The 16,660-nt window shown below is 35.4% G+C and overlaps 1 protein-coding gene across 2 annotated transcripts in view; it reads right to left on the minus strand.

Moving 5' to 3' along the window:
- Positions 1-15,316, minus strand: part of CenG1A (Centaurin gamma 1A) — a 357,224-nt gene extending 341,908 nt beyond the window's left edge. For both annotated transcript variants that reach the window (XM_069818727.1, XM_069818726.1), the window contains exon 1: positions 14,625-15,316. In XM_069818727.1, coding sequence (XP_069674828.1) covers positions 14,625-14,796 — 172 coding nt within the window. In that variant the 5' untranslated portion in view covers positions 14,797-15,316. The remainder of the gene's footprint in view (positions 1-14,624) is intronic.
- Between the last annotated feature and the right edge of the window lie 1,344 nt (positions 15,317-16,660).

Raw genomic sequence — 16,660 nt, forward strand, 5'->3', positions numbered from 1 at the left:
ATAATGTGATAATTAAGGAAAAATGGGTAATATTCAACATGTAAAATAGTAATAAAGGCGGTGCGATGCAAAGGTTTAAATAGGATATGCTGAAGACAAAGACAAGATGGTATAAATACTGTTCCACTCGAAATGACAAAGGAAGAAAAATAAGAAGGACTCACAGAGACTATCTACGCCTTACACTGAACCATCATAAGGACTTATGACAGTATTATAGAGAAATGAGACAATCTGAACGGAAATGGATGACACTGGATGAAAGAACGTAGTAACATTTCAATCTCAGTTTCAAAAAATAGCAAATAATCATTCACATAATATTGGTTTTAATAATTACTATAATACTTTTTACAATAAAAGTCAAATTTTACAAGAAAAGTGAATTAAGAAACAATGAACAAAGAGAAAGAAAATGACGTATTACGCTATTTTTAAAAAGTGATATAAGATGCGACGCGATTATCTCAAGTGATAACTTTAGTAGGTCCATTTTGAAAATTAATGTCTTCAATTTACAAATGTATCACCTTGTAGCATATATGATTTTTTATTCATTGCTATGGGCAATTTTAACTTAATTATATCTTAAGAAAACCGCAAAACACTAGGTATGGATTAATTAAAATTTAAGTCACATAGGCCTACATAAAATGTTCCTATATTTAATAATTTTATATAATATAAAATGACGCTTATATTTCAGTAATTTTGAATGAAACTTTTAAAAGATAATCAAAAACATTTCCATTATTAGAAGTTAAATGTATTTTATCTACATTAATATAATTTAAAGTTATATACTAAGAAAATAACTAAATTATCTTGAAAAAGTCACTGTACAAAAATAAATCATTAATGAAGTGCATTTATTTAAACGTAATAGAAACAAGCAAATGTACGAACAATGCTTCAAACGAACATGTACGGTCATTCGTGCTGTAACTGTGTACCTTAATAAAATATATATATACATATATACTGTACATTATTAATTATTATTATTATCATTATTATTACTATTATTAAAATTAAATCTAATTTCATACCAAAATTTAAATAAATGAACCAAATAATAAATATAAAAGCAAGATATGAAAAACAAATTAAAAACAATAAACAAAAGAACATATAACTTAACTATGGAAAATAAATCTATAAATCTAAAGAAATGCAATTCAATTCAATATCCTAACAAAATTTCAATAACTTTACTAATCCAAATAATAGATATAAATGTAAGATATAAAAAACACACACTGAAACAAATATGAAAAATACTCAGTGAAACACAAAATAACATTAACTCCTGATATAGGCCTACAGTACCTTATTTGCATCAAATGACAGTACTATCTATTGCAACATTATAAATAATCCTGTCCCTTATTTCTTCGGACCCCTCCGCCAGTTTCACCTTGAACAATCATTTATGTTGTTTCTAGTCCTTCCTTTACTTCTGTCTGTGAAAATTACATCATAGGCCTATATTTACTCAGAGATCGTTCAACAGCTGTACTGTACTTTGAAGCCTAAATATATTTCAAGGCCGCTTGGGAGAATTTTGATAATTTAATTTGCATTACTGGCGATCAGTAAACAATCTACAACCTTCATTCGTATGAATGTTGTGAAATACGAGCCCACTAGTCTTCGAAACATATTATCTATTCTTACATAACGCCAAATATGATAATATAGTTTTCAAAAACCAATTCCGACAATATTGAGTTTCTCGCTTAAATCTCAACAGAAGTTCTTTTGCAACTATGCAGGGTGATCCGTAAGTAATGTTATTAAATTTCAGAGTGTTATTATTTGAGATATTTCAAACAAAAATGTTAAATACTCATACAATTTTGCTCGTTATTGCTTCCTTTTCGGGATAAAAAATGTTTTATATGAAACATTTCTTAGCGTGTTTTGGGAAAACCATTGATTTAATTCCCAATATGCTCAGTCGATTTAAGGGAGCAGTGTATTATGATAGTAAATGATAGAAACAATTTTAGTTTTGTACTTTAAATGTGCAAAAATTTGATCCGAACGACTCTAAATTTTTAAAATTCCTTTTCAGAACGAAAAGTTACATTTGTTCAGATCAAATTTCCTCACATTTAATTCTTTCGCTCATTTATTATGATAATACATTCTTTTAAATTGATTGAGCATATTGGGAATTCAATGAATGGTTTTCCCAAAACATGCTATGAAATGTTTCATATGAAGTAATTTTTATCTCGAAAAGGAAGCAAAATTGTATTAAACTTTTTTATTTGAAATATCTCAAAGAATAACCCCCTGAATTTAATGACATTATTTACGGTTCAGCCTGTATCGAAGAAATGTATATAATCTAAATTTTAGTTGATTTAGAATTTTGTAGTGATTAATAACCAATTAAAAATTAATTATGTTAAAAAGTAAATAATACGTGCACACTTACTATAGAGACATTTTTCATTTGCTAAGAATCAACATTTCTAGTGATGATACATTATCTAAGCTGTGATAAAGACACACGTTTATACTTCTGTGGAAGATAAGACATACGAAATGAGATACACGCACACACAGATATAACATGTGTATACAGAGAGTCCAGATGTAAACCAACAAACTTTACTAGATTATTTTGGAGGTCAATCTAAGCAAAAAATAGTTCATATATAAAATGCGCCAATTCACTCTTGTCAATGAGAAATAGTTCAGTTTACTTTAGTAAGAGTTAGGCCTACTTATACTCGTAACTGATGTTGGTCCACTAATTTTACATTGCTTCTTGCATTATCACTAACAACTACTTTCACAACTGTTGTTCAAAATCTCTACCCCGTACTTCTAACCATGCATAAAGTGTTGTTCCATCGATCACGTCCACTGTACATAGACAAGTTCACTTCTGATGATAGCAGTGGCTCAATTTACGTGTTGCATTCACTGCTCTTTCCATTCAAGTACACTCTTGACTTTAAACAGCCCCAAAGAAAGCAATACAGTGGGGGAGAAGTCAGGTGACTTAGGTGGCACTGGTCTAACTTTTCCAATCCAACAAGGAGGAAAATACAAGTTGAGCAATGCCCGTGTTTGACCTCGCATCTCTGGATGCGGTTCACTATTGTTCCTAGTTCCACAATCGTCAGGACTGTTAACGCTACCTATCACAGTGATATTCAAAGTAAACTAATGTTCATAATTATATCGGAAATAAAGCCGAAATGACCCACAGTGTATATAAACTTTTGGCTTAGATTTACCTTCCAAATAATCAAGTAAAGTTTGTCGGTTTACATCTGGGACATCCTGTATTCGAGTACGTGAGAAGCAAAAGAGATGTGATGTGACTGTGAAGTGTGTATTCTTCATGTAATGTATGTCTTTAAATACATTCATACAATGTGAGATAACAAAAAGGTTCAATGAAAATTGCTGAAAAAATATAACTAGACCTATTCAGGGAAAATCGCACCCAAAGAAACTTTGCCTACAAATCTGATACTTTGTGTGGAATCGAAGCCAGGCTCCTTTGGTGGAAATATCACAAGTTAAGTCCCTGATGTTATAATAATATAAATCTTCAAAACCTCCTTACAGTTCACACACAACCACTAAGCTTACTTATTTTGAAAAAGTTTAGGTTTGTCTTACAACAGTTCCATTCCCTTAATTGAGTCTATGCAGATGTATCAAGATTTTAATAAGAAGTCGTGTATACATTCCACAGACATCTAAAGGATCAAAAAAATTGCACAGTCTAGAAACTTTTATAGCTACTTGTACGGACGAATGCAGAAGACATTAAATTGCGTTCCTATAAAAAGTTGACATACATACACATGGCCTTACACAACATGGCCGAAAACTTCCAACAGTAGCTTGCAAGAGGAAAAACTTGGATAAAAAATACAAGATATCTTGAAAGGCAGTAAATGCAAATACAGAGCTGCCACTACACCAGACACAAAATGCGACAATAAAAATAAAATGGCTTCCGGTTATAACACAACTTACTGTAAACGAGAATAACGCATCTTTATATCGTCACTTGATGTGTTCTTCTATAAGTAGACCAGATTATTATTATTATTATTATTATTATTATTATTATTATTATTATTATTATTATTATTACAGCACATTAGATATAAATAAATAAATCAATCAATCAATAAAAAAATCAATCCAATTATTATTAGCTATTGTTATTGTTATTTATTTATTTAATGTGCTGTACAACAGCCAGTAGTAGCCAATAATAATAATAATAATAATAATAATAATAATAATAATAATAATAATAATAATAGTAATTATTATTATAGCACATTAAATATAAGTAAATAAATGAATTATTATTATTATTGTTATGATGATGATTATTATTATTATTATTACAGCACATTAAATATAAGTAAATAAATAAATAAATTATTACTACTAGGCCTATTATTATTGTCATTGATTTTATCATTATGATTATTATTGTTATTAATTATTATTATTATCATTATTATTATTACAGCACAATAAATGGAAGTAAATAAATAAATCAATAACGTATTATTATTATTATTATTATTATTATTATTATTATTATTATTATTATTATTATTATTACTGTTGTCCTTGTTAACAATTTATAGGCCACCGGCGTGGCTCAGTCGGTTAAGGCACTTGCCTGCCGGTCTGAAGTTGCGTTCGGGCGCGGGTTCGATCCCCGCTTGGGCTGATTATCTGGTTGGGTTTTTCCGAGGTTTTCCCCAACCGTAATGTGAATGCAAGATAATCTATGGCGAATCCTCGGCCTCATCTCGCCAAATATCATCTCGCTATCACCAATATCATCGGCGCTAAATAACCTAGTAGTTGATACAGCGTCGTTAAATAACCAACTAAAATAAAATAAAAAAAAAACAATTTATAAGTCGGTACAATTAGTAAATTATTACCAAGGGCTGAATTCAGACCTGAAATATTTCTAAATCAATTTGGTTGAGGGCTTTCTTAAAAATGAAAAAGTGAGTCATTAAGTGTCCATCGCTGTGGAGTTACTGTGGACATGTCCGACCGTAAAGCGAGAGGATCCGCGTTCAAACTCTAGTTGGGATGATACATGGTTCAGGTTTTCTCCGAAGTGTTCCCTCAATCAAAAGAAGCAGAATTGCTGGGTAACTTTCGCCACTGGACCTCAGACTCGTTTCGCCATTATAATTACACTTCCTCTCTTTCATCGTCATCTACATTTCCTTCCTAATTTCGAGCTTGCTCCGATGTAGGGACGGCTGCGGGTCACAACCGAACTTGGACCCCGTGGTATGTGGTCATTAGTTGTTGGTGGTAGTGCTATGTACCGTGGGCTGTTCCCTGGGACTCATGGTAACTCGTGGGGCTGCGATTGAAGAACTGCCTATGCAGTAAGGTAAAAGGATTCTGTAGGCTGTAGAGGAGATGGGATGTGCCCTGCAGGAGAATCTGTAGTGCGGAGGGCCTTAGGGTCTACATACCATTCCAGGTAGTACAAGGAGCCTATGTGCGAGGAAAATTCTCAAACTATGCCCCTCCTGACAAATGGAGCTAATAGATAGAGGCATTACTTCGTTTTAGGAAAACTTTCGACGTCAGTAGTATCTGTACATTCCCGTAGCACCGTTGCCAACCATGCGATAAATTATGTTTAATTATTGACATTAAAACGTACATAAAAAAATCTTAAACCACAGCTATTAGCCAGTGTGGAGAATGTGGAGAATAAGGGATAGATAAAGTCCGCCCCCATATATGCGTGAAGTTACTCTACAGGACGGATCATAGCTGCGAATATATTGAATAAGCAGTCGTGGACAGCCGATAAGGGGCGGACTTCCAGCTTGGGGGTTGGGCGAAGGGCTAACAATCCATCACCGTAAAAAAAGTTTGTTACGAAACCACACAATAAGCCTCGGAATTGAAGATTTGAGGGAGGTGGGATATGATTGTAGAGATTGGATTAATCTTGCACAGGATAGGGACCAATGGCGGGCTTATGTGAGGGCGGCGATGAAATTCTGGGTTCCTTAAAAGCCGTAAGTAAGTACAGGGACATCATTTTATTTTTACTAACATTTCTAATATTAACCTGGCTATACCATTGGATTAACGGTTGAAAACCGGAAACACCGTTTGCTACCCCCTTCCACGACTGGAGTTCGATGATACTGGAATAAAATACAAACAAATCGCTTTACTAGGTATAGGAGGGAAGAAAAGTAGTCCATCTATTTACGTAAAGTAGGAAATATCGCGATTTTGAATTTGATAATTTTCATTAGGTTTTTCTTTAATCAAAATACAGTACAGTATTAACAATAAGTGTTGTTACTCACGAACTGAGCTATTCATTCGGGTGTATTCATTATGCAGTGTATATTATACTGTCTACAGGACATTAGCGCACAATATAGATATTAATGTAATAACTATGTAAGCAAATGTATTTCATTAGAATTAGAGTCTGGCTGGGCGGAAGAGAAGGTCTACTGATCTTAGCTCTGCCACATTAAATAAATTATTATTATTATTGTTATTATTATTATTATTATTATTATATAGGGAATAAAGTTAAATTGAAAAATAATCATTATATGGATATTTAAACACATTTTTGAAAATGGTAGCCGTTCTCTTTATACAGGCTTCAGTTCTTTTGTGCATATTATCGCACTATAGACTATTGTACCTAATTCCAATTACCATTTTCGTCCTTCATACTAATAACTCATGTTGAAATAATTCTGTACCTAGTCTATAAAAGAGTACCTTACGTACTGTAAATCCAATCTTCACTTCTGTCCGATCCGAAAAGATAAAATTACTCAGACAAATTATCTACTGTCCGTCCAAGTGGTTTTGTCGCAGGGTCGTAGAAAGGAAGGAAATCACGTGACAATTAATTAACGAGGCCCTTTTATTTAAGTTATTTCAAACAGTTGTATAATATTACGTAGACGTCCAATTCCTAACAGAAATTAATGTTTTCAGAAAAGAGCTAAGACAGCCCAGCCATTAGCCTTCACAGAGGGGCGGGCAGAAGCGGGTAGGGGAAACCGGGATGCGACATAGGCAAACGACGGACGACTGTACATGTGCGAGAATATGATTCAATATTGAAAGCAAACATATTTCTGGAACGTATTATACTCACTAACTCAGTACTGTTTGTGTTTACTATGACCGTAAGGCAACTTTGACTGTATACGCTTGGTTCTGTGTGGAGAACGGTTGGAAGTTTACTAGTGGAGGGGAGTGGGAGTGAAGTACATTCAAAAACTCAGGTACAATAAAACTTGAAGTAAAAATAAAATATCTCTGTATTTAGTTACATATGACATTGATGTTAGAAATTGTGTTTTATTTTCATATAAAACTTATTTTAACGTATTTTCAGCTATTTCAAGAGTGTCCTGACTTTTGAATACACTATATACAAGGTCTATCGCGATCCTTCATCCCTCCGTATGTTTTAAGTCGACAACTAGCTCTCACCGGTGAACAAATTATTTCCATCTAGTTAGAAATGTTATTATACAAGAGCCAGCTACCGTAATGCAGAAATGATTTACCCTATGTGAATTATTGAGTCTAAAAGAATATAAAAATAGCCTCGGCCAGAAACCTGTTTTATATGTAACATATGACGTAATGAAGAGCAAGTGTATTGGTGAGTGATTCAAACCGAACTGGTACTGACTGAATTGGGACAGTGGGCGGACAGATTTATAGATGCTGGAACAAAATGCCGAGCTCGATATAAAATGTACGTGAAAGGGGCTTTAATCATATTTTGCAGTTGTGCATTTAAACTGGGCTCCATTATCAGGAAGGAAATCTCGCGTGCACTTATCCCTGCTGTGTTAATAGCATTGCTTTTACAGATAAAATCTACATTTCTCTAATAAACATATCAGTAGTATGACGTTAATGCCAATTATGATTCATGCCTTATTTTATGATTGGAATAAAACGTCAGTGATACTAAAATTAAGTTTTATTGCTTTTCAACTAGGCTCCGTTGTCGCTGAAGTGCCAGGGTTTCATGTTACTAACACAACGCCCCAGTCTTGATGTTTGCAGAGAAATCTAATACAGTAGGGCCTAACAGTGGTAACTGTATTGCCGCTTCTGTGGCTCAGTGCTAGAGCATAGACCTTCCGTCTGGGGTTCGATTCCCGGCCCGATAGTGATAAAATTGATGTTTGAACAAGCAGACGTGTAAAAGGTATTTCTCGGGATACTCCCTTTTCCTCTTTCATTTCATCGACATTCTCCACCTCTCCTTCAATTTATCTATCATCAGCATTAGTTAAAATAGTTTGGAGTGAGGTCTTGAGGGTAATACGATTTTCCGATGTCAATATAAGAAAAACTTGGTGTTCCGTAATCAGGTACTCGCCTGGAGGGGGATCTGGTTGACAGGACAGGATGACCCACCTGTCAGCAACGTATTGACAAATACCATCCAGCTTGTTGGACTTAAGATAATTATCGCATATACGTGAGAACCGTAAGTAATGCCTTTAACTCCAGGGGGTTATTCTTTAAGATATTTCAAACAAAAAAGTTTAATGCAATTTTGCTCGTTTTTGCTTCCTGAACTCGGTCCTCTAGAAAGGCATCTACTGCTTTCATAATAGTGTTGGACAAACTGTACCCAAATGCTTAAAGTAGATCCAAAACATAGAATTTAAAAAATCTTGTAGTAGTAGGCTACTCAAAAAGCATTCATTGAGTTTTAATCAACAAACCAGTATGTATGGAAATAGAGAGATAAAAATAATTTTGTAAAATATACCCCAAAATTTATCTAACATAATGATGTTTTCGTTTTGTTCTACTATCTAAAATAGTATATATGTTACAGAGTTTTAAAGTTTGAACTCACTTTTGAATAACCTGATATGTTTGCATTTATATCACAATTTAAAGGCTTATTTTCGTAAGTATAAAAACTATATTAGAAGCTAAAAATATTGTTCTTGCGATTATTTCTCTCTTTTAAATGCCAGATAAAAAATAAGCTATGAACAGCAATATCATCCCCAACAAAACAGAAATTAATTGCGCATAAAACGTCCTATGAGAAAAAGAGCAGTTTCTTTTTATTTTTGTACACATCCGAATATTATACAGAGTGGTCGAGAGAAGTGGTAAATATTTTATGGGGTGGTAGTATGGACTATTATGAGTAAAAAAGTTCACTTAAGCATACATACAATTTTCAATGGATGTGGAGATACAGTTGTTTGCACGTTACGCATAACAAAAGTGTAAAGTGGCCAGAAGGAAAGACATATGAATTAATGATTATATACATCGCTTATTTATATTATAATATAATACATTTCAACAATTCAATTCACTTTCCTGCTATGTTGACATAGTAACTACAGTACGTGTTACTCTTCTGATGTCGTCTGGTCATTCTTTTATAAGAGCAGCACTATTCAAAATTCGAGTGACCAATTCGTTCCTTGTGCTTGCTTTGTCTTTATACATTTCACCTTTCATTCAATTTCACAGACAAAAATCTACACGTGCAAAGTCTGGGGACCGTGGAGGCCATTTCACGTGGCCACTGCGGCCGATTTATGCTTCGAGGAATGTGAGATTTAGATGATGTATAACCCGACGGCTAAAATGTATAGGGATTCCGTCATGCTGGAAGAACATGTCCATCCTTGTAACCAGGAAACTACAAACAACTGTTTCTCTACATCCTTTATGAACAGTGCTGCCTTCAGACGATATCAGAAGAGCGATACGTAATCAATATTAAGTAGTCATTTGTCGATCCTTCATACCATTTGTGAAACTTGTTATTCGTAATACGGAAACAGCTGTATCTCCACATATTTTGAAAATCGAACACATGTTTATATGCATTTTTAGTCAGAATAGTCCATGCTATCACACCTCCGTAGTGCCAATCACGAGTACATGAAAGAACCATAAATTTGTTTCTCGGGACTAAGAGGGTTAATCACCCTGCATATTTCAATTGGAATCTCCATGACATTAACCTGACATTAGCTTTACATTTGGAAAAATCCTAGCAGATAATCAGCCGGTTGGAACTGACGCCGGTTGGCTCATATATTCACTTAACAACAAATGATTATAGAGAAGGCTGGCGTAATTGTAAACGGCAAGTATGAAATTATGAAAATATCCTAAACCCTTTCCGTTTGATTGGAACCCACATTTAAAAACAACAATAACATTTCTGTCCCCTACCGATTGCTCCCGTTGTGTTGCATCATACAAAACACATCAAAAGCATTCACTTGAACAGCTGTGTATAGGGAATACACATCTAGTCATTGAATAACATGCAATTTTCTGTATTATACTCGCTGTACTGCGACTGTTTCGGACGCAGTTGCCATTACTGCTATGTATATCGACATGCATTTGCTCTACATAGCAATTTTCCCTCGTGAAAGATGAGACCGAAAATGACAACAGCAGAGTCCGGCGATTTCATAGAACTATAATCACACTTTTCTCTTGCGGTCACGGCCTGAATACACCATTGCCTCGTTGCACACATGCGCATATGCGAACATTACAATGCCGGTATGGAAAAAGCGAGGCTTTAAACAAGTGTACAAGTCAGTTACGTAACAAGACTGTAATCATGAACCTAGCAGACTGTTGTAGCATTGGATACCTTACACAAACATGACTTCATTCTTTATCAATAAATACAATAGCTTGCAAACTCCCCGTATCCATAGAAACAGATTGCAAACCGATAAACACAATATAACAAACTGGTACTTTAACTTGTCAATGATATCTTCATCTTTCGGAACTACGACAGCTAAAACCATATGTAGGTAGGAAGTTCGTACCAAAATAGTAGATTTCAATTGAGTACAGAGAGCAGTATAGATGTCACTCGCGCCTCGCCCTGTTCGCGCTCGCTACATACGATACGCAGTTCACAAACAACTCATACTATCATTCTGTAGAGCTGTGTAGAGTCGTGAATAGTTTGAAGAATATTGTTAATTTATATTAAGTTTAAGTTTTGAATAAAGTGAGCTATTCTGTTATTATTGTATTATTTACGTAATATTAATATTATGCATGATTCAAAAAAATTAAACTTATTTATTATAAAATAAACATGCAAACAGGAGTGTGCAACACGTTTATTTTTTCCCGAATTATTCTTCGTTAAATGTTGACTTCTCGTGCTGCTATGCATTCAGTTGCGTTACAGTCCAAGTTCAACATCGGAATTACGATACGAACATCCTAGCTGTCATTACAATAGAATGAAAAATTTTCTTGAAAACAATTATAGGTTTAATATTATGTGCCACACGAGATACATTATTAGATTCACAAAGTTGTTGTTCAGCTGATGTTAGTAAGAAATACTGTATCATATTATATTAGATTTGCTCCATATAACTTCTTGTGACAGAGAATGAATATTCTCAAAGTACAAATATTGTTTTTATTTTTTTTTTTTCCTGAACATAAAAGTAGTACTTCTTTTGATAAAATGAAATTGTTCATAGTTATTTGTTATAATGATGCTAGAATTATACTTTGCATGTTATTTTTATAGCGATGTATGGGTAAATTATTTTAGATTGGGAGTCACGAAGTTTATAATTACAAATTATTGCGTTTCTTTAAATTATTCGTTTATTATTTTCTTGTTCTAAGGCGCGCTAATGATGAGTCAGAGAAAAAGCCTATATTTCTAGAATTGTAATAAAACAGACAGGATGAAAAGAATATGACCTTGTTAAGTGTTCAGTTGGAGACGCTAAATATCTGCTTAAGAAAAGCAGAACTTGGGATGAAACGCAACTACTCGTATAAGGTAAGCCACGCTCCTCATTAAGGAATCTGTTTTGAAGACTGTACATAAAATCTGCAACTTCTTTGCCTCCGACTTTTAACAGCTCATTGTGCATTCATACTGAGGAGATTTAATCTCACAGAACAAACCGTTATTCTTAATCAGTAGTAAAGTAATTAAATATTAGTAAATTGTCCTTACCTATATGAGCAGAATGAAAAATGACAAAATCTGGGACATTCAATACATAAAAAGGAAAATCAGAACAATACAGTAAGTAGGCCTATTTGTTTTTTTTTAATTGTACTCTTGTCACTTTTCAATAAGTCATATTCTCTCCTTCATTAAGTATACAAGTCTCATTTCTGTAAAAGTTTCCTAAGAAATGTTAATCCTGATGTTGCAGCCAGTCTTACACTTACGTTATCGTGAGATCATTACAACCTAATTTAATTCCTCTGAGGACGTCTTTCATGGGAACAAACATGTGAGAGATCTGGGCTATAAGGAGAATGCGACAGTCCAGTTCTGTAATGCATCAGATGCTGACATGAGCAGAGCGAGGACGGTCGTTTTCCCGAAGAAGAGAAGAAATGCCCTCCTTTGCATTTCATGACGTCTTGGGGGTAATTTTGGATTCACTTTGTTTCTCGGCAAGTCGATGTAATACTCGTTATTTACAGTGTAACGATCTTTAAAAAAGTAACAGGAGAAGCTGACTATCTCCACTCCATACTCTTCGTCTTCGATTCTGTCACAATTATTTACATAAACTCACTTCTTCCGGCCAAATAAATGTTCTTTAGATCGCTACATATCGTAAAAAGCTTCTTGTTCTCATCTGTGAACTCTTTAGCACCCATTTTAAACAAGTTTTGTAGTAGTTCGGATAATTATTGAAAATTAAAAGAACAGTTGTCAAGCTTAGGCTATATAAAATATAATGCCATAAATACTGTAATTTACCGTCACTCATTTTCCCGAATAATGTTATCAAATAAATATGAATGTTTTTGTACCGTCTCAAATACAGTAAATCCGACGTTTCAGAGTTAGTTTTGGATCCATCATTACCGAAGTCAAGAAAAGGGGTAATCTATCAATTATTTATCTTCCGGGGTCGTCACTAAGCTATTTCTAAGACCGAAAAAGTAAGCTTTATCTGTATATGTAAAGGGGTACAAAAATTAACTTATTATTTTTTTTAATTTTGCAGCATTACATACTTACACTGGGAACGTGCAACAACTATTAAAATGCATTAGGCTACTATTAAACTCTGACACTCTTATCTCAAGCTAGACACATTCCCAAACCCGCTGCCTACACTAAGGTTCGCTGCGTACCCAGGTATCGAGCAGGCAACCCCCCCACCCCTCGTGTCTAGGCCAGCTCCCTCCGTGCGTCGCCAGCTGGCGATCGGGGAATGCTACGAAATGACGACGAAATTGAGAAATGGTGACGGAATTATGTAAATGTCTAATATGGGGAAAAGCGGTAGGACCCCGACAAAAACCCCAACTGCGACCTTGTCCGCCACAATTCTCACTATGGATTTTTCAATGGAAAATCCCAGACCTAACCGGGACTCGAACCCGGGCCGCCTGCGTGACAGGTCAGAGGTCTGACCACTCAACCACCGCAGGGGTCGTACATTAAGGTTTCTATGACAGTGCGAGATCATTACGCCGTTTCGAATTAAAAATGTACGTTTCGAATGTATTGCTATAGAATGGAGTAGGCCTAAATATGACTACATTCGTCGATCGACATGTAGACAAGTAAAATTTAAAATTATTCTTGCTATAAGTATAGGCCCTACTAAATTCCGTAGAATACGTTGGATAGTTTGAATCTTAGAGCTTGCCAACCTTTTCATCGTTTGTTTACATAGGTATACTGTATATAAACGCGAACATTCTCATACTTCAATTTCACGTTTCATTGTCACCCATTCTGCGCATCATCGTAAATACCGTATGTCCCGCATAAATACACTTGACACAAATATGGAATACATTTTTTTCCCCTAGGAATTTAGTCTTCGTCGTAATTTCCGTACTAAAATCTGAATATAATGGAATAAAATAGAACGAAAAAAATAATATTAACAGAATAGAATAGAACGGAACACAATGAAGAGGATAGATGAGCACAAAATTGAAAAAATTAAGAATTAATTAGATAATATAAATAGGAAGAGAAGAACATAAGTTAAAGCAGATAAAATGGATAGAATAGTTCAGAATAAATCGCGTGGCTTTTCTACAGAACGCGACACTTGCATTTTACCAAGTTCTACAGTGCGGGAATTTGTGACAAGTTAGGTAGGTTAGGTTTTTAGTGCGCGTTCATTTTAAAATGTTCTGCCTCTTTATTTCGCCTGTTAAATAATCATTTTTAGGTTAGCTACAGCTATCAAATCTTTCCAATTCTTAGCTATTTTCTAATAGGTCTATGTTTTTAAGTCAATTGACGTTCTAAATGAATTATTCCTCACATTCAGAACTAACTTTCCTCTGAAAATTAGACCATTTCTCTACCCTTTTCGACCAAAAATCTTGATCTCTCGTGCTATATAAAGTTCAATCGCATAAAACAGAACAGAATATACAGATTAAATAAAATTTGAATCCCTTTCGGCAGAACAGAATTGTTCTCTGTTCACTCCAACGGCAGATAAGAATACAATGTTCCCAAGCTGAAGACGATTACTCCGAGCGCTTAAACTAGGAGTAGGACTAAGAAATCAATTAGGTTAACTCACCAGACTTCCGTTTTTCCTCGATGACAAGAGATTTTGACCTCTTGACACGAAGGGATCTCCGTTTAATGGAGCGTAGGAAGGATTCCGCCGGTGGCATCTTCATGACAGCGGGGGTCTCGTCGTTGTTGTTATTGGTGGTCGACTTGCGATCCACCCACCATTTGCTTACCATGTGCAGTCTGAGGCCGGCGACTGGAGCTACGGAGCTCCTCCCGATATTACTGCCAAATCACTGACACGAATATCAATCACCACCACAACACTAATCCCATTTGACACTTAAAACAAAACACTCAATTCCACACCTGCGAAGTGCTTTGCTTCAACATCCACAAAGATCTTCAGGTAGCAAATTACGCCAACGAACTTATAAAAAGTTTAGTAGCAGTTTTAAACTTTATAATTTCAAAAAACGGATTAATTTAAAGTTGTGTTCCGTTAGAGAATATCGTTTGGAAATGTCACCACACGAAAACACAGCAAAAGTGAATCTGTTAACCTGTAAATAGAGGTTAAATTATTCTTTCCACACGTACACACTATCGCTAAGAAGTTGTGATGTCATAATCTGTCGTCTTGCCCGCGGGACATCACATACAAGAATAATAACACTCGTCGTCACTTTCTAATCGCAGTGTACCTGGACTTGCAGAGCGCGCGTGTTGTTCACCGGGACAACATCCCAAGCAGTCTGCAACAGCTGATAGTTGCCGCTGAAGACCCTCTTCAATGCCAGCCAGCAATGAAAGTTAGATGTTACGGTAGTGGGGGGGAAACGCGTGGAGGGAAGGTGGAAAGGGAACCCAGTACACAACAAAAAGGAAGTGGGAAGTACTATTTCCCAGGTTCACTATACTTTGATGTGTTAAAGAAGAAATGCATGCGCAATACAATGCGAATATGCCGTCAAGAATAGTTAAGATATTTACAATTTCTTTGCCGTCGCTCAAATAAGATGTTCAGGGTACAAAATCAGTGAATTCGAGTACTCAGTACAGCAAAGATTAATTAGGGATGTGTTCGACAAAGGTATGATAATTCCTTCCGCACTGCGTTTTTTAGCAATGACACTTATCAGTCAACACCTGTGGAGTAACGGTCAGCGCGTGTGGCCGCGAAACCAGGTGGCCCGGGTTCGAATCCCGGTCGGGGCAATTTACTTGGTTGAGGTTTTTTTCCGGGGTTTTCCCTCAACCCAATACGAGCAAATGCTGGGTAACTTTCGGTGCTGGACCCCGGACTCATTTCACCGGCATTATCACCTTCATTTCATTCAGACGCTAAATAACCTAGATGTTGATACAGCGTCGTAAAATAACCCAATAAAATAAAAAAACACTGTTATCCGCTCAGTCGGTTATTTAATGACGCTGTATCATTACTAGGTTATTTAGTATCGATGGAAATGGAGATAGCGAGATGGTATTTGGCGAGATGAGACCGAGGATTCGCCACAGATACCTGACATTCGCTTTATAGTTAAAGAAATCCTTCGGGAAAAAACTCAAGCAGTTTATTAACCAAGCAAGAATCGAACCCAAGTCCGAGCGCAGCTTCGGATCTGTAGGCAAACGTGCCTACCGCCTGAGCTACGCCCGTGGCAAATGAAATGACACTGTAAATACAGGAAATATTGAGTTTTATTTAAATATCGCTCTTTGTAATGTTAAACATTTTCAGTCTCATTACTTATTCTTATTGACCTGAAGGGAGATGAATCTTTAGCCCTCAGCGTTATGTCCACCATAGTCATGGATGGGCAACTCGTGCTCACAAAGTGGTAAAAAACCTTGAAAGAGAGAAAGACAGACAGTTACAAGTTGTTTGTAGTTTCACTGCAAAAGCAGTTCACTGCCGCGGTGAGCTCTGGCGGCCCATGCAAGTGGTCGTGATATCTACTCCATGATTTGAATTTCAGAATGACGCTAGTACAATAATTATAGTAATTTTAGACAGACTGTACCTAAACACACATAACAAAATTATGTTATTTCCCAGCTTTGTAAATTAGTTTAGTACTGGAAACAAACCTAAAT

The sequence above is a fragment of the Periplaneta americana genome, chromosome 2, assembly GCF_040183065.1.
Source record: "Periplaneta americana isolate PAMFEO1 chromosome 2, P.americana_PAMFEO1_priV1, whole genome shotgun sequence".
NCBI classification, from domain to species: Eukaryota; Metazoa; Arthropoda; class Insecta; order Blattodea; family Blattidae; genus Periplaneta; species Periplaneta americana.